Below are 20286 nucleotides of genomic sequence, written 5' to 3' on the forward strand. Positions count from 1 at the left end.
GGTGCTAGCTTCTTTTAATGTCTCTAAGTGAAGTTTTAAAAAATAGAGGAATTACTCCCTCATAAAAGCACCTGTAATCCCAAAAACACTTGACCGCCTTCTTAGAGAGCACCCCCAGAACCATATTTCGTTAGTTTGCGAAGTTGTTCCCCCACTTTGTGCTTTTTTACCACCAAATTCAAAGTACTTCTTTGGGGAGTTCTTAACTTTTTTTCCCCTGGAATTTTTGGACGCAGTTGTCCTTTGGGGGGCTGTCCCAAGGGTTCTGAGTGGTTTCCCCACCTTTGCACCCCAAAATAAAAAATGTTCACTTTTTTTCCACTGCTATTCAGAGGCAAATCTTTTTCGCCTATTATGGAGCATACACACGGTCAGATTTCGCCTATTATGGAGCATACACACGGTCAGATTTCGCCTATTATGGAGCATACACACGGTCAGATTTCGCCTATTATGGAGCATACACACGGTCAGATCTGTCAGATGAACGATTTGAACGATTTTACCAAAGATTTGAATGACTTTTGACTGCATTAAAATGAATGGAATCGTCCAAGTCTGGCTGCAAACACATCAGATGTCAGATATCGTTATCTGACCATCGGGAACGCGCATCGTTCATCTGACAAAATGTCAGATTTTCCTTCAGATATGAACGACTGAACGATTTTTTAAATCGTTATCGTTCAGATCTGAAGAAAAATTTGACCGTGTGTATGCACCATTACATTGCATTGACTTTCCGTGTACGCAAAAAGCAGATGGAATTGAATATGGAGATAAGTTTCCGACAGGCGAAAAAGTTGCAATCGGCGTTATTTTCACGGACCTCGACTTTTCGCTTCTAATTGAATACGGCCCTATATTGGCCAGTGTGTACCCAGCGTAACTGTCATTCTTCAAACACACCCTGTAAAGTGACAGTTAGGAGCTGCTTGGTTAGTACTTTATCTGTCTCCGAGGCTTAGTACATAAACCCCAGTCACCGTTCCACCAAACTGTCACATTATCAGAAGATCATCACCAGACAATAAGGTGGGGACAGGCACAAAGGAAAGACAAGCTCAGCAGTCAAAGTCAGTTACACCTTTATACAGGCTATGCAAATTTCAGGACCACCTCCAGGCATGTTTGACCAGTGTGGTCGAACAGGGGCGTCACCCCATAGGCACCGCCTCTGCCTTCTCCATATGCCGGGTCCCCAATGAGATTGTTACCAGCGGGCACCCAGCGACTCCCTCCCGGCAGCTAGAGAAGCTCACTACTGAACACTGCCCTCCAGCTCCCGCAGTGGGTGTTGGGAGAGACATCATGACGTCTCTCCCACAGTGCTAAGGACGAGGATCGGTCAGATGGCGGCGGGCGAAGGAGCGGGAATTCAGGTAAGTACTGCTTGTGTGTCTGCCATTATGCGTGGGCATTGTATAGGGGGCACTACTAGTGTGGGCATTGTAAAGGGGGAACTACTACAAGGGGCACTACTATAGGCGCCGGAACAGGGGGGGGGGGGGGCAAGGGAGCGGCTTGCATCCCCCACTTCCCCCCCAAACATTTGATAGAGTGGCAGCCGCGGACGGAAAGCGGCGGCTTCGGATAGTCAGGGGCCGTGATTTTTCAGCAAAAGGCTGCACAGCCCCTGCACTGCAAGTTAAAAGACCGCACATTACACCTCCTCCCGGAGTGCAGGGGTTGTACAGCCTATTGCTAAAATGCACAGTCCCTGCCTCTGGCTGCGACGGAGGGACAAAGGGAGAGGGGGAGGGACAGAGGGAGGAGGAGGAGGGTGGGGTGCACTGACCAAATTAAATTATATTGCCCCCAAAAAATAATAAATGTTCCGACACTCACGAGAATTACTGCTGTGGGCAATGTATAGGGGACCGTGTGGGCATTGTAGAGGGGGCACTACTACTGTGGGCATTGTATAGGGGCACACTACTACTGAGGGCATTGCATATGGGCACTACTACTGTGGGCAATATATAGGGAGCACTGCTGTGAGCAATGTATAGGGTGCACTACTACTGTGGGCACTGCATAGGGGGCACTACTACTGTGGGCATTGTATGAGGGGCACTACCACTGTGGGCATTGCATAGGGGGCACACTACTACTGAGGGCATTGCATAGGGGCACTACTATTGTGGGCATGACATAAGGGGCAGTACTACTGCGGGCATGACATAAGGGGCACCAATACTGTGGGCATTGTATAGGGGGCACTACTACTGTGGACAGTGTATAAGGGTCACTACCATTGGCGGCTCCAGAGGTGGGGCTGCAGCTAGTCCAAAATTCAAACAGGGGAGTCACACCAACTGCCAGTGCCAGCATTTGAATAGGCAGTTGGTGTGACTCCCCCGTTTGAATTTTGGACTAGCTGCAGCCCCACCTCTGGAGCCGCCACTGGTCACTACTATTGTGTGTGGCAAATGCTTGGCTAAGTAACATGTATTGTGTATCATTTATTAAAAAAAACAAAAAACTGATGCAATAGGAAAATGGAGGTATTGCCAGACACCAATCAGATGCCGGCTGTCATCTTTTTTAGTGCAAAAACTGGCGCAAACAATTGAATGGTGCGAATGTAAAAGGTTATCGCCAATAGCAACTAGGGTTTTACTTTAAAAGCATGTAATATTTTAGTTGAATGAAATTATTTTTTTTCATTATGGATAAAAAGAAATCCAGCGACACACTGTAAAAGAACTTTAAATCTACATTAGATAGAACTCTCGGTCTAGAGAATATCAACTGATTCACAGCTGCCCCTGCCACATTGGAGATTACAGTCTGAATGCCCTGCCAGTAGCCTGCCACACAAACACTAGGGTGCATTTTGTCAGAAGGCACTTCACCACAGGATGATTACACATTAGACCTGAAGCATTAGGGGATACATGTACTAAGCCTTGTAGAGAGATAAAGGGCCTAATTCCCATGGGCCTAGTTCCCATGGAAACGCGAACGATGTGATGTCAGTGGGAGTGCTTTTGGCTCCGATAGAACCAAAAGCACTCCAGGGCTTGCGGCCACGAGACCCTACCACAAGGGTCTCGTCGCAAGCCCGATGGTCGTGATGGTCTTGGCCATCGCGACCATCTTTTTGGACGCTCGCTATAGCTGTGGGTGGTAACCCACAGCTATGCGAGCGGCCAGGAGGCCGCTCTAAAAAAAAAGAGAAGGACGGCCCTGATGCAGAGCGAGCGCTCTGTCAAAGCGTCCGGCTCTGAATCAGGGCCAAAGTACCTACCAACCAATCAGCTCCTGTCATTTTTCTAATACAGCCTGTAAAGTGACAGGAGTTGAGTGGTTGGTACTTTCTCTTTCTCTCTCCACGGCTTAGTACATCTACCACTAGACCTGAGAATGTTCTTGTGATTAGTGTTGGATTGATTACTATAGCTTCTAAAAAGCAACAAATGGAGGAGCACCCAATCACATCCTAGCTATCATCCATCCAGTACTGTCTAGAAAATGACAGCTACAATCTCGTAGGTTGCTCTACATGGAGACGAAAGGGATTGGCTAAAACCAACATGCCAACAGTAAAGCATCCTGAGACCATTCATGTGTGTGGTTGCTTCTCAGCCAAGGGAGTGGGATCACTCCAATTTTGCCTAAGAACACAGCCATGAATAAAGAATGGTAACAAAACATCCTCCAAGAGCAACTTCTCCCAACCATCCCAGAACAGTTTGGTGATGAACAATGCCTTTTCCAGCATGATGGAGCACCTTGCCATAAGCTCGGGGAACTAAACATCAACATTTTGGGTCCATGGCTAGGAAACTCCCCAGACCTTAATCCCATTGAGAACTTGTTGTCAATTCTCAGGAGGTGTGTGGACAAACAGAAACCCACAAATTCTGACAAACTCCAAGCATTGATTAGACAAGAATGGGTGGCCAGTCAGTCAGTATGTAGCCCAGAAGTTGATTGACAGCATGCCCGGGGCGAATTGCAGAGGTCTTGAAAAAGAAGGGTCAGCACTGCAAATATTGACTCGTTGCATAAACTTAATGTAATTGTCAATAAAAGCCTTTGACACTTATGAAATGCTTGTAATGTTACTTCAGTATACCATAGAAATATCTGACAAAAAGGTCTAAAAACACTGAAGCAGCAAACTTTGTGCCATTCTCAAAACCTTTGGCCATGGCTGTATATACAATTTATTTTTTATTATATTTTGAAAAATGACAGTTGGGGGCTGGAGCACCATTTGTCAGACGCAACGAGTTTTATCACTCTTTAATGATAAAACTTGTTGATAAACGAGGCCCTAACATAGGTCAGTGCTTTTATAGGTGAACACAGGACACAAAACAAAACTAAGGGGTCTATGTACTAAGCAGTGATAAAAGACAGAGTGAAAAGTGATAAGATGCCAGCCAATCAGCTCCCAACTGCCATTTCACAGGCTGTGTTTGAAAAATGACAGTTGGGAGCTGACTGGCTGGCACCTTATCACTTTCTTATCACTTTTCTCTCTGTCTCTTATCACTGCTTAGTACATATAGAGGTATTCAATATGGAGCGAAAAGTCAGTTTTTGCGACAATTTCGCACCGATGACGTCATTTTCGCTGGTTTTGGTTTTACACCGTATTCAATTTCAAAGACATTTTGTAGGTTCGAAAAGTCTTTGAAAAAAAAACAGCGATAACTTTTCACCACTGAATAGGTGGCGAAAAAAAGTGCAGAATTGGGATTTAGGGGTGCAGGCTTAAAAAAAATAGCCTGCACCCCTGAGAATGACATTTTAAAATAAACGGTGTAAAAAAGTTTAAAAAAAAAATAGGGACACCCCAAATTTTTTTTTTTAAATTTGGGATGAAAAAAAAAAAAAAAAAGGGAAAAAAATAGTTTAAAAATAGGGAAATAGGCTCAGGGCTATTCTGCAAGTATGCGGCAGGTGTATTCTAGAGTAGGCTATTAGCGGCAGGTGCATTTTTGCAGAATTTTTAAATAAGGACTTTAGGGACTTAAAAATATGCTAGTACCCATTTTCATGTACCCCAAATTTGATGGGACCACTTAAAAAAAAAAAAACCTAAGTGCTCTTCTGCATCACTTCTTCAATGTTGGGAAAAAACACCTGCAGCCGCTATTTCAATCCCCGACTTTCATTTACAGGCTAAAACGGGGGTACCCGTAGTGATCCCCCATGTTTTTACAGTTTTAGGGGAGACCTACAATTTATTCCAGGTAAATTTCATTTTTTTTCGCCGATCCTACTTCGCTGGGTCCCGTTTTCGTAGCTTTCAAATTGAATATGGGGATAAAGCGGGCGCGCGCCCGATACTTTATCCCAGGAAAATCTCCGATGTGGAGCGAAAAGTCCAGTACGGACTTTTCGCTCCCATATTGTATACCCCTGATAGACCCCTAAATGTTTTACAAATGCGGAGGCCTGAGTGAGGGAGCAAATAAACGCACTATGGAAAGTTGCAAATTCCAAAGTAAAATATTTAAAATAACGGATATATAACGTGTGGAAAAAAAATAAAAATCACCTTTTTAAAAATTCTCCATTTTAAGATGTAAATGTCTGTTTTAGGATAAGGCATTTCAGTCCTCCGAACCAGAACGCCAAACGGCAAGCAAAGTCATTACCATGCAGAGCGCACATACTGCTCACCTAATCTTCCCACGTACTTCATATTCAGGTCCGGAGAATACACAATGGAGCCTGTGGCTACAGGACTATTTTTAGTCTGCGGTATACCTGGGCTGCAGTCCTGGAACTCAGTCTATCAGGCTGATCCTACTTGCGGAAATACATTGGCTATACAGAATAGAACTCTATTATGGGGTAAACATGACAATCATCTCTCCCTCTGCAAACTGCTGATGCTAAATACTGCCACTTAATACAGGGTGCACAGAAACGGCGGCACTTGGTACCAAGTGCCAATACAATCATAAAAGGCACCTACATTATAGCACAATGGATGGTAAAGCAGAGATGGTGGGCCTTCTGCACATCAGCACTTGCAGGAAACTCCACTGCCCCCCGAGGAACATTGTTCTGCCCGTAATGAGGTTACATGCCAGTCGCGAGTGATTATGGCACTGCACGTACCAGCATGAGATGCTAACATAGGGCCTGATTCATTACGTCTCACTGCGATAGCATGCTAATCCACTGCGATCGCTATGCCGCCGCAACACAACCTAAGGACGCCCACTTTACCTTACACACATCCCTAATGTTTGGCAAGACTGCGAAACCATCGGTAACAGCGAGTACCATCGCAGCCTCACACACACTTGCACAAGCTCTGACCTCACTCAGGAATTGCTAACCTCATCGCACGCTATGAGTACTCAGGCTGCGTACGGCATCGCAGTGGATAATTTATGCACGCCCCTGCAACGCCGTGCAAACACCTGCGTTTCTCCGACCACCCACCCCCCATCACCTCCCATAAACGGCACTTCCCGTCAATCCCTCTGAGATGGGTCTGCATGGTCACTGCGATCACAGTGGCCGGTTCACGCAGGCGCATTGCAATGCATACGCAGAATGCAACAATCGTCCCATTGCGTGTGTAATCGGTAATGAATCAGGCCCAAAGTGATCGAAATGCATGCAGATACTGGCAGCGCCACAGACTGCCACATCGGCACAAACAAAGCACTTGCCTACGACCAGACCATGCCCCGGCCTTAGCTTCTGCTGCCCTACCACAGAGTTTGAGAAGTGGATGGTCCTGCCAAAATCGCAGTTACAGTATGTATTGGTTTCCTAGTGCAGCCAAGTAACAGCAGTCTGTGACCAGATGTCCTGCATGTAGGTTGTGTGTGAATACATCAATGTGTATATTTTATTTATTCATTAATAGTTTCTTAAATATATATATATATATATATATATATATATATATATATATTTATTATATATAACGCAGCACTTTACAGAGAATATCTAGGCATTCACCTCTGTCCCTCACCAGTGCTGCCAACAATCCATGCTCCATAACACACACACACACACGGGTCAATTTGGTCAGAAGCCAATGAACCAACCAGCATGCTTTTTGTGAGGGGTGGTCAAACAGTGCAGGCCAATGTGACAGACGGAGGACAGCCCCCCTGCTGGACAATTCTGATATTGCTGAGTGAATATACAGTGCTATGCAAATGTATTCACCCCCCTTGGCTTTTTACCTTTTTTGTTACATTACAACCTGTAATTCATTTATTTTTTTAATCTGAATTTTACATGATGGATCTGCACAAAATAGTCTAATTTGGTGAAGTGAAATGAGAGGCTGCAACACAACTAAGCATGAGGCATCACAACATGAAGACCAAGGAGCTCTCCAAACAAGTCAGGGACAAAGTTCTTGAGAAGTACAATTCTGGGTTGGGTTATAAAAAAATAACCTAATCTTTGATGATCCCCCGGAGCACCATCAAATCCATCGTCATCAAATGGAAAGAACATGGTACCACAACAAACCTGCCAAGAGAGGGCCGCCCATCAAAACTCACAGACCCGGCAAGGAGGGCATTAATCAGAAAGGCAGCACAGAGACCAAAGGTAACCCTGAAGGAGCTGCAGAGTTCCACACCAGAGACTGGTGTATCTGTGCATGTGACCACAATAAGCCGTACACTCCATAGAGCTGGGCTTTATGGAAGAGTGGCCAGAAAAAATCCATTACTTAGTGATTAAAATAAGAAGACACGATTTGACTTTGCCCAAAGGCATGTGGGCGACTCCCTAAATGTATGAAGGTAGGTGCTCTGGTCAGATGAGACTAAAATTTAACTTTTTGGCCACCAAGGAAAACGCTATGTCTGGCGCAAACCCAACACATCCCATCACCCCAAGAACACCATCCCCACAGTGAAACATGGTGGTGGTGGCAGCATCATGCTGTGGAGATGTTTTTCAGCAGCAGGGACTGGGAAACTGATTCAAGTCGAGGGAAAGATGGATGGTGCTAAATACAGGGATATTCTTGAGCAAAACCTGTTTCAGTCTGCTTGTGATTTGAGACTGGGACGGAGGTTCACCTTCCAGCAGGACAATGACCCGAAGCATACTGCTAAAGCAACACTCGAGTGTTTTAAGGGGAAACATTTAAATGTGTTGGAATGGCCTAGTCAAAGCCCAGATCTCAATCCAATTGACAATCTGTGGTCAGACTTGAAGATTGCTGTTCACAAGCGGAAACCATCCAAAATGAAGGAGCTGGAGCAATGTTGCCTTGAGGAAGGGGCAAGATGTGGCAAACTCATAGAGACTTATCCAAAGTGACTTTCAGCTGTAATTGCTGCAAAAGGTGGCTTGACAAAGTACTGACTTTAGGGTCGTGAATAGTTATGCACACTGAAGTTTTCTGTTATGTTGTCCTAAATGTTGTTTGATTCACAATATTAAAAAAAAAAAAAAAAAAAAAACACACACAATTCCACAGTTGTAGGCATGTTCTGTGAATGAAATGATGCACACCTTCAACAATCCATTTTAATTCCAGGTTGGGAGGCAACAAAACATGAAAAACGCAAAAGGGGGGTGAATACTTTTGCAAGGGACTGTATATCAAATACTTATTTGTCTCTTATTGTATTATCAGTTCCTGCCCCATTGTTTAAAGTGCAAATTCCCTAACACAGAAGCACACACTGGGTACGTACATATGTGCCCAGTTACATTGTGGCTGACCACGCCACAAACATGCGCACACACTGCGCCATGCGATTCCCCGTGCTTGCATGCACTACGCTCTGCATCTCACTGCGATCGCACCATGCATTCCTATGGAGGCCCGATCACGTACGCAGTGCACGTATCCACCCATGGGTGCCATCTCGCGCTATGCGTGGCGCGATTCACCGCACCAGCAGCAGATATATACCTGGCCATATCTGTATTCAGTCAGTCGCCAATAACTACAAATGGTTTTTGGAAACCCAAACAACCAGGAGAATATACAGGACCTTATTCAGAGATGGCCATGGATGCGTCGGCACCAATTGCCGCATTCGCGTCTGCTTCGTTATGCTAATGCCACTCCGATTTTTAAACAATGGAGACGCCCACTTGCAGCGTCTATAAGCCAGTACATTCCTGTCAATAGGGGCCATTTTGATGCACCATCGCAACTTGCAGCAGCCCTGTGGCAGGTTTCTCCATCTGAGGGGCCCATTTATCAACAAGTCTAATTTCTTCTGTTAATTTGCGCTGTTCAACGACGCGGTGCTTTGTGTATTTTTTTTACTTTATTTAACATTGTCTTGCTTGTCGGCGAGCAGTGGCGATGTTCACGCAGGCAGCGCTGTTTTTCAGTGGCTGTCTGTGCCGACGAAGGAAGGAGGCGTGCCCAGAACGAAGTGGGAGTGGCTGGAATAAAGCAGGAGTGCCGGGAAGCTGGAGCATACACGGTGTGTTTGTGAGGACGTCATCTAAACTCAGCTATCACACAACACGGCCAACACCATGCACAGACAAGCTATTTGCGGCTCCAAGCTATTTGCCTAGGTGACGGAGTCGCTGCAAAAATGATGGGAGGCAACATGGAAGCCACTGACTGCTCGCCAGCGTTGAATAAAAGCTGCCTGATCTAGCGAGTCCACATAAACGCAACGAGCAGTAAAAAGAAAAAAAATAATAAAATGCAGGTAACTATGTATTTAAACGGGGAAAAGGAAAAGGGAACATAAAAAAAAATAAAAAAAATTTAAATATTTGATAAATAGCAGAGGCACAAATTTCATTAGTGATGAGTGTTAAAATGCTTTACACTTGTTGATAAATGGGCCATAGTATGGTCTCCTGCATGAGCAGCTGTGCGCCACTAAGCGCAGCTGCTGTCAGTGTCTCACCCGCGTCGGTTTCGCCATCCCGTTACCTCCCAGAAACGGACACTGTGTCCGATTCGTGCTGCGTCTCTGTGTGCAGACAATCGAAGAGCGACTCAGACACAGATGCCGTACAAAAAAAACATCGGTCAACTACATGCACCTCTGAATCAGGGACACAATCTCCACACAGAGAGGGTCTTGGTCGGGAACTGCACTTATGACGCCAGTGCTGCGAGGCAGCGGTGTTGTACACAAATAAATGGCTTTTATGATGGAAAGGGAAAACGAGCGCTTGTTAAAACTAGATCAAGGAAAACAAAAAAAACAAACAAAAATTGAACAATAAAAAAATAAAATAAAAAAATAAAAAAAATTATATGGACAAACAAACAAACATAAAACACTGAAACCATATGTTTAAGCTCTTTTAGGAAAAATTGATGGCAGGTCCAAGCAAGCGTGCAATGGTATGTTGAATCCAATGTGACCTAGCTGTCCCTACCTTAATCTGTGGCTTCTAGTGCTGGCAGCGTGTTGAATCGCCTGCACTGCACAGGAAGCTGCACGAAGTGTAAGTGGGCTAGCGGTGGTTGTGAGCAGCGGCACAGGATGACGTCAGCAAGTCAGGAAGATCGTCAAGTTGTAGTCCAGTAATGCTCCACTGTTCTTCCTCCACACTATCTCAGGGGTCCAATGCGTTTCGTACCTGCCTAGGTACTTTTTCAAGGAACTGCACTTATGACGCCAGTGCTGCGAGGCAGCGGTGTTGTACACAAATAAATGGCTTTTATGATGGAGTATAAAAAGGGGATTTTCACTTTTTGGTCTTTATTCAGCTTAAAAACGATCATTAAATAGTGCTCCTCAATATTTGCACAATTGCTTTAGTGTGATGCCCTGCAAGAATAACATTTTACCTCATAATACCAGAGGGACAAACTTCAACATGCACGATGCAATCTAATTGGAAATATCTTTCAGATATGTGACTGAACATTTGATCGCTCAGTAGTTGAAAACAACTGAATTGTGCAGATTCTATTTCAATGGACAAACCGTCCAATGAAAACATGGTTTGTGAACAGATCTTTCCATGAAGATTCATAAAAATACTGTGGGTATCTTTAATTACCTTAAAAGAAAGTGTTAATTTTAATAACTACTATTCTCCTTTATATCCATGGTCCAGACCTGATGCCGCCCAGTCTCTATTTCCATATAGTCATAAGGCTGAAATAATCAGCCATTTATAGTCATTAATGTAACACAAAACGGAACAGAATTTGGCCGTTCTCACCTGTGGGAGGGCGATGTTCAGCTGCCTCTGAAGAGATTCCTTCTCGTGACCCAGTTCTCGCAACCGAAGCTGTGCGGTGGCCAGGCTCTCCTGAGTCTCCCGCAGGGTCTCCAGCAGTCTCTCCCGCTCATTTAGCATGTTAACCATAAGCTGTTCGAAATTGGCATCGTCTGAGCTGTAGGTGGAGCCCCGACGGTTGTCCTCATTAATGGTGGGCATCACTTCACACATCATCTTGCCAGCTTTTACCTCACCAAACGTACACCAGAAAAGAAGGCACAGGGGGAGGGCTCAGAGCCTGGATAATGGCCGACAAATCCAGTCACGGTTGGAAAGACAGGGGGGGAAATGGATCCACTGGTTTACATGAGAGAAGACGACGTGCGCGTGACGATCTACTGTACATGAAGGCTCAGCGTAGTGTCCAGGTTAAAGCATCTTTAACACAGCGAAGAGGTCCCCGAGCAGGTCATGCAGTGCAGATATATGCCCCAGGCCAAGAAATCACAATGGCTACAGACCATTTAGAACGTCAGAACAAACAAGTCCACCTGAAGTAAAAAGAACAACGAAATATATCTTATAACCACGTTAAATATAAGAAACAAATTTATTAAAGAGACAATATTGTGATTTTGTTTCCTTGCTTTACATTTCTTGAATTATACAGTACATGGCATGGTTTTGTATTAAAGGTATTGATAGTGATATACTACTTATGGACCAGGCCATGTTACTAGAACGGGTAGTATTTCACGTGCCCGGCCTTCTTTCTGTGTGTAAATCTGCTTATCTGCCCCATAGCTGGAAGTGAGAGTGTGTGATGGGGCAGGGGGTGTAGAAACGGTATGAAGAACCGGGATGCAGCCGTTTATGGCGGGAGCACACCGCGAGCACTGTCCAAGTTTTATTGGACCGGTCTCTTTTCTGAAACCAAACTTCTCCCATATTAGTTTCTTTTTAGATTCCAGTGATTGGCCCTACATGAACATTGTACATTTGGTTCCAGTTAATATACAAGTTAGCGCCGACGTGCCCTCATGTGGTATACGTGCCAGTTTATTCTGTACAAGAAAGTCGCCCGTTAAGAATAGATTATATATAAATCCAATTTTCATTTGAAAATAGAAATGACATTTAAAACCATCCCGTCTTTCCCCAAGCTGTCACTGCTCATTACAAAGCCGACACAGTTGTACGCAAGCTGCCTGTAACTACTCCTGTATCGCGTGCGCAAAACTGAATGTGGACCTGTATGCATCTCCGTATGGTGTAGTAGGAAGCAGCATGTCGACATTCACAAATGTCAATATGTTCAAAATAATGACAAGGTTTTTTTTGCATATTTTAGTCCAACGCTAACCCACACAATAACACAAAAAACTTTACTGTCGAGACGTTAAATGTTGACATTATTTAAATTTTTTTCTTGTCATCTTTATGCCCATGTCGGTATTCTGACTGGAGACATTCAGAACCTGGCGACATTCTGATCGGATACCATCTCTGCGGATGGACTGCACCCTATTGGTACAGCATTACCAATACACACATGCACTAGCCCTATCCTTGGTGCCCTCAAACATGCGACTATACAGGGATATGCAAATAAGTTTCCCGCGACAATCATTTCATGTACGTTCTACACCTGCATGCATGAAATTTTCTCAAAAAACCCTGCAATTATGGCGTTTTATTCCTGGTTTACTGAACTTTCTGCATAACGGCTTCCACACAACAGATGCCACAGAAGCATTTATTTCCCATTTAGCACCAGTCAGAAGGCAAGTATACAAATCCAATGAAACCCAAATCTAACATTAGTGGAAAAGCTGATATGGTATGACAAAAATATTTAGACGGCATAAAAAAAATAATAATATAATATATATATATATATATATATATATATATATATATATTTTTTTTTTTTTTTTTGAAAGAAAAATGTGACTTTGCAGACACTTCATTTGCGGCACATATTTCAACACCGACATGATAGCGAGCCCTGGGAATTACAGCACTTAGGACCCCACCCAGATTCCAAGTAGTGGGCTCCTCCTTGCCTCACCCCAGGTTTCACCCAGCGTTACTCGTGAAGATGTGAAACTTTCACAACACTCCCTCGGTTCTTGCCTAATGGATTACAATATAAAAACAACATACAGTATTCATTTTTAGTTTGGCAGTAAAAGTGGAGAGACAGGATAAACCATGCAGAATACTAGTGATTTCAGCATTAATTGAACAGCATCTAGTAAAAGAAACAGTTGCCCTATAACATTTAGCAATTTCTGCTATTGTAAATTACATAATGTAGCATTAGTTTAGTGTCAGTCACAAGGGTTACATTGAAAATACAATAAAATCACTATATTGGGCGATCGCTCTTAAATTCAGTGGCTCCTACTACATAGTACAAAGGCAAACACGCAGAAAGTTGAAAGTAAAGATTATGGAGACATTTATTACTATGGTTGACTGAAAGACTAATTATGAACGCTGCAAGGAACCATTTGTGGAGCAGCTAAATACCCTCCAGTTCTAATGGTTTTGAATAAAATTTAAATGGAGAGGTGGTGCACATGATCGATATAATGGGCACCCAACAAAATGCTACCCCCACCCCTTACAATGTTACAGTCACAGTTTCTCTCACCACAATTTTGATAATTTCTATGTAGAATTACAAACCATCCATTTTTATGTTACATTTATTCTGCCTTATACAGTACAAAAAAAAAAAAATAATAATAATTTTAAGCCAACATTTACCCTAAAACAAAAAAAAAATAACAATATAACCTTCAAGTTGGGTTTCTATTTTTGACGCAACAGTGAGGTATAATTTAACGGTCGTAGTTTTGTCCTTTTTTTTTTAACGCAAAACCATTATTTTTTTTTCACTCTAAGATATTTGAAAATCCTCCGTTATTTTTAAACTTTCTTCTATTCCAATGTAATTTACATCGTGTAATAGTTGTTTTTCTAATCTGTTTCCTTGAGGCAAAATATGGCTGCAACTGGCAAATGAAATCCCCATAATAATCTTTTACGGGTTCACTCCTCAAGCTTTACTATGCTAGAATGGACAAAAACATCAGACCGTACGATGCTTATCGGTGGCAGTTCCAATGTCGGTCCTCGGAAGGAGCAGAGCTTAGCAGTTTTAGCCAAAATTGGCCGTTTGGGTTATCATTTGGTTGGCATTTTTGCAGAATTGGGGACGTGGCTTATATGGACTCATTTTTGCATATCTAAATGTTGGTAGATAAAGATATGTGGCCTTATTATTTCCTTCATAGTTTTTGACATTGTGAAATAATGAAAGATGCTACCAGACATATACTTATTAAAAGCGTTAAAGCTGCACTACAGCTCGGAAAATATCCAGAGCAGCAATAGGCAGCTGCATATAGGCGCCTTCTACTGGGGCTCTACCGACTCTCCTATACGGAACAGGTCAATCAATTTAATTAATATTTAAATGGCAACAAGGGGGGAGGGGTTAGCGGAACAACCAATCACAATCTTTGTGGATTTTTTATTGGTCTGCCCTCTCACACTCAAACACCCATAAACGGATAGAGGAATGTACATGCTTTGTTAAAGGAAAATTGATATTCTACAGTATATAGTTTAATGCGGACAAAGTTTTTCAGGGAATGTGACATATATGCAATAATTGCAGTGAGCATGGCATACAACATAGACCATAGAAATGTGTAGGAATAGGGAAGCCGCTGTGAGCCAGGAACCATTAACCATTATTATATACATTAACTATTTACTAAACAAACAGAAACCAAGTAAACCCACTTACCAAAAAAAAAAAAAATGCAAAAACACATTACAACAACGAAAATCCCATGTACTATTTCCTTTTAGCAACGCCATAAGACCGTATGCACGTGCTCTGTAATGTGATATAACACACTGAGCGAATGCGTTATAAGCAGTTAATGCCCTTTGCTTACAGGTATTTGTTATTGCAGTGTAACCCTTCAGTAAATGGGTAGAAAAGAGGTGGCATTTATGCGCTATGTTTAGGAGTGCCAATAAATCCTGTCGGATCAAACATTATTTGAGGTGCTTTATATACTGTACATGTATACACAATAAAAGGTATACTGCGATGCAGAGGCTAGAATTACAAATGCTTCTACAGTTGGCTTGAGTTATCAGAAGGGCCTAGATCTAAGCTATCAGGGCTGAAAAGGCTTTGTGCCGTGACTGCAGGTGGAGGGAGGTTACCAGGGTTATTACCGGTTTCCTCTCCACAGAGATAGTCATGTTTTGGGATGTCCTGTCTGTTTATCAGTTGAAAAAAATCCCACAGGAAAAAGATGAAGTGCAGAATGGAAATGATACAGAATAAGTGATTTCACAGGACGACAGACCAGGGTCACTGCTGAAACTCTCCTGCTAAGAGCCGTATTCAATATGAGCTGAGCCGCGATACTTTTTCGCGGCCCCGGACTTTCCGCCTACTTCGCCTGTTCTGCAGGCGGAAAAGTATCGCGGGCGTCCCTGCTTTACCCCGTATTCAATTTGAAAGTAGGCGAAAACGGGACCCGGCGAAACTGAAACAGGCGGAAAGTACTGTCATTTTTGGGGAAATCAGCCTGACACCCCCCAAAAGATGCTCTGACATGGGGGTTAGCTATGGTACCCCCCGATTTGACTTGCTGAAGGTATTTGGTGATTTTAAACGGGCTCAATAGCTGTTAAATAGCGTTTTTCTATACGTGATGCAGAATAGTATTTAGGAGCTTTTTTTTCCAGAAAATAACTTATCCCAGCAAATTTGGGGTACTTGAAAATGGGGGGTAGCATACTTAAAAGTTGCTAAAGTGAAGTTGAAAAATTGGGAAAAATCCACCTGCCGCAAGCACCTGCAATCAAAAAAACACATGGGGCATACAAGTTTGTACCCCAACATTTTTTTTTTGCCCCCTTTTTCAAAGTCATTTTTTGGGGTGTCCTTAAGTATTTTTTTATTTTTTTTTGGCACAGATTACCTTTGGGGGACTGTCTGAAGGGTGCACGGGGGTTCCCGCAACGTTGCACCCCAAAACCCCAATTCTGCACTTTTTTCCACCTGCTATTCATAGGCGAAACTTTACCGCTTATTACATTGCATTGACTTTCCGCCTAGGTGGAAAGTCTTTCAAATTGAATACTGGGTAAAAAGTCTAACAGGCGAAAATGACGTCATCGGAGAAAAGTTTCCGCCAAAACCACACGGAAACAGACTTTTCGCCTCAAATTGAATACGGCCCTAAGTGGGATGCAGTCAGGAAGCAGACAGCCGAAATGCCGACCGCTGGCTTCCTGACTGTCTATTCCCGGCAGAGGTCTAATGACAGACGTCAAAATACCGACACTTGTCATTTTACCTATGCCGGGAGCCCGACACAACCAATCAAAGGTAATCCCGGCGCGGACAGCCGCTGGGGGGGGGTGGGGGAGAGAGGGTTAGACAAGGGGCTCCCAGAGGGACTTAGGGTTAGGCACTCCCTGGAAGGGTTAGGCTAGGGGAAGGGGGGTTAGGGTTAGGCATCCCCAGGAGATTAGGGTTAGGCACCCCCCCGGGAGACTTAAGTTTAGGCTGCGGGATAGGGGGGCATTAGGTTTAGGCACTTACAGGGGGGGTTAGGGTTAGGCACCCCTAAGGGAGGGTTAGGTTAGTGAATAGTTAAAATACTTACCCGTCAGGTCTTCACTGCCGGTCTTCCAGCGTCGGGATTTGAACCGCTGGCGTATTTCATACCAATCCCTGCTAAGTGTCTTGTTTACGTACACAGGGGCTAATAGAGATTTACGCTAATACAATTGCAACTGCGATCAGTCACGGATCGCAATTGCTAAAATATGCTAACGCCTCCCAAAGCTTCCCCGAGCATAGGGACGCCACCTGCTGCCGTCTCACATCTATCCGACGACGTGCAACTATGTAAACATCAACACAATTCGGGTAGTCTCACAGCTTCTGAATAAAATCTAACTTGTCTCAAACACGCGTCCCTCCTGACACGCTGAGAGCTCTCATGCTATGTAGGGGATCGCAGTAGCTACTGTAATTTATGAACGCCCATGAAACGGAGTTTGAACGGTCAGACACGCCTGCGTTTGCCTCTCCGCCCCGGGAAGCCCCCAAACACTGGCTAACTCTCACTCACTTTGCGCATGAATGCTCTGTGCAAGCATAATCGCAAACCAATTGCTGCACATGCGCAGTACGGCTTTCCCGCATGCGCGATGGTTAAAAATCGCCCTATCTGCATAAATATCAGAATTGCGTAAATCTCTGAATCAAGTCCACAATGTAGTGAAGAAAGAACTGTACAGCGCACAAATCAGCATCAGAACCGCAACCCTCCTCATAAATGACCTGTCCTGACTACTGATACAGTGCAGGGAAGAGACTCTTCAAGAGAGAGAACTGTACGGCGCACAGATCAGCGTTACTACTGTATAGTGTCCTGCCCTAACTACTGACAGTGTAGGGAAGAGAACTGTACAGCGCACAAATCAGTGTCACTACCGCAACCCTCCTCCCGAGTGTCCTGTCTACTGATACAGTGTAGGGAAGATAGCTCTGTACAAATCACAAAATAGAATTTTGACTCTTAAAACATAAGTGTGTTTACCAAGTGGCCTAAAGACCCTCTTGATGAATGTCATTTCCTGTTTTTAAGGTGGAACTGTCACCATTATAAGTGGAGACATCCATTTTGTGTGCTCAGTCACTATGCCACCTATAAATTCCCTATGAACCAGTAACATTGAGACACCGCCCAGCTGATATTCATCATATTATGCGTGAGCTATAGGCTCAATTAGTGCAGCCCACAAACTTGATGAATGAAAGCCTGGGAACAAGTAACCTGAGATGGATAATTAGGTGTATGAAAAAATAAATATATTTAGAATGATATCTCTCTCATTATATATATATATATATATATATATATATATATATAGATATATATATATATATATATAAAAAAATTCTTTTTTTTTTGCATTTTCAGGTGGGTAGGGCAAGGCCTGTGATGATGCCAATTCTGTCATTATGCTCCTGCCCATCCAGTGCTCACTGAAGATGGTAGGGCATGAAGTCACAGCGTGCGTCACAGCAGCCCTACTCTCCCAGGAAACTCCCCCCTCATTTGGGGGTCTCTCCCGGAGTAGCCAGCTATAACTTTAATATAGGAATACAGGAGTTTATGTCTTACGTTGCTTTATAAAGTCCATGCCCATTGACAACATGGCACCTTATTGTCCACGTTGGCACAAAAGTTTACCACACTCCTGGCTTCCCTTGATACTTAAAACCCATGTATTAACCCCAGCAATGCCACAGGTCTTCTTCCAGAAAAGAAAGGTCATTTATCAATTATTTTGGCGACCTTTGGAACCATTGCAGTTTTGCAGAACCGAACCCTAATAATATGTTTCAGGCCCCCCCACCTTCGGTGCCGATCACCGAGTGTTTGCTACAGTGCATTACTATCTTTGCACTCTGCTTCATTAATTGAAACTTAACCCTAATGACAAAAAAAAAAAAAAATGTGATTATTATGGTGATATCACAGTACAAAGTGGGACACAGCAGCTTTTGCAACCATTTATGTACAAGGGAATTGCTCATTCTCCTCCAATATAATTAACTCCTCACCAATGCAGCTTTTTTCTAATTACTGTAATTGTTAATTAGAGATGCTCAGAGTTCTTTTCTTACCACACATAGAGGGAATCAGGGCAGTATCTCGCATGCCCTCAGACAGCGCTGCCAGCTCCTCGGTGCACTCTCCCCATCCGTGTGCTACATTCCACCTGTCTTAGATATAAAAGCGTACAGGCAAAGCTTCTGTGCCGACTGTCAGAGGAGGCCATGATGTATATTACTGCAGTGTATACAGCAAAAAAGAAATAAATAGAATACTGGGAATTTTACTCCATCGTGTCACAGTCATACAATTTAATAGTCATCTTGGCAGGGGCTGCCTGGCCTAGACTGGAGGAAGGCATTGCTGGGATTTTTCATTAGTGGAAAACCCCAGCCCACACCACGTGTTCCTATACGTGGCGCAGCTGCTGCAGAAGAGCTATAGTGGAAGAAACTGTCAATCAAAGCTGCTCATCGCGACATTCAGTGAACTGGATTCAGCTCCTCGTCTAGAACATTGCGTTCAAAGTGAAGTTGCTTTTCTGGCTTTGTGAGTTAAACGCTACACCGCAAGAGATCTCCAAACCTTATCTATATGTTAAGGCAGGTATCCACTAGCCGATTAAAATAAGCAATTGAACGATAACGATATCGTTCAATCGTTTACAAATCGGGCATGAAAATGTCGAAAATGACCAGTGATGCGCGCTCCTGCTGGACGTTTTTGACATCTATCATCGCATGAACATGCTGGTCAATCTGCCGATAACGGCAGATTGGGCATGTTCAGGGATGAGGGATGGCGCCTACACTGAACGACATATAGTTCAGTGTAGGCACTATACAGGATGAGGAACGACTGTACGATTACAATGTTGCTATCGTACGGTCGTTCCCTTAGATCCCAGAACATAGCCTGTCAGCGACTGCCTTGCCTACGGCAAAAGTCTCAAGCATCGCAATTTGGATGTGTTACATCACGCCACTGAATGCATGCATACTGGCGTTATGTACAATTGCAATTAAAATTACAATGGACAGCTCTTCTGAATAGATCTGTTTTGTGCAATGAGGGCTTATGATCCGGTAGTCCTTCTGCGCCTGCACGGGCTGAGGGGACCCTGGGAGGAATCCATCACACGGAATATTGCAAAAGGAAGCCCATAGGCTATCGGGTACTGGACTCCACAGAGTTTCGCTTTCCGGAGTTTTGTACATAAGGGAAATGCAGTTAAACTTCAGAAAACAGCAGTTTTCAGAGTTTTGATCGCACACCACACTGGGGGAGATGTATCAAATCCTCTAAAGGAGGACATTTGGAGAAGTTCCTCCATAGCAACCAATCAGCTTCTAGCTATCATTTATCAAGTACATTCTATAAAATGTTAGCTAGAAGCTGATTGGCTGTTCTCCACCTGTGCTTTGTAGAAGGGTAGATGGGTAGATCTTTCCATAAGCTCAGGAAACTCAAGGATGTCTTTGTGATAATGAGG

At 43.7% G+C, this 20286-nt stretch overlaps 1 protein-coding gene across 6 annotated transcripts in view; it reads right to left on the reverse strand.

Moving 5' to 3' along the window:
• The window catches only part of PPFIA3 (PPFI scaffold protein A3), a 104998-nt gene that overhangs the window by 73162 nt on the left and 11550 nt on the right, over positions 1-20286 (reverse strand). For 5 of the 6 annotated variants that reach the window (XM_088443044.1, XM_088443045.1, XM_088443047.1 and 2 more), the window contains exon 2: positions 11119-11669. The exons of the other annotated variant lie outside the window; for it this stretch is intronic. In XM_088443044.1, coding sequence (XP_088299170.1) covers positions 11119-11352 — 234 coding nt within the window. In that variant the 5' untranslated portion in view covers positions 11353-11669. The remainder of the gene's footprint in view (positions 1-11118; positions 11670-20286) is intronic. 6 annotated transcript variants of the gene reach the window in all.

The sequence above is a fragment of the Taudactylus pleione genome, unplaced genomic scaffold (genome assembly GCF_031769625.1).
Source record: "Taudactylus pleione unplaced genomic scaffold, aTauple2 ptg000324l, whole genome shotgun sequence".
Classification (NCBI taxonomy): domain Eukaryota; kingdom Metazoa; phylum Chordata; class Amphibia; order Anura; family Myobatrachidae; genus Taudactylus; species Taudactylus pleione.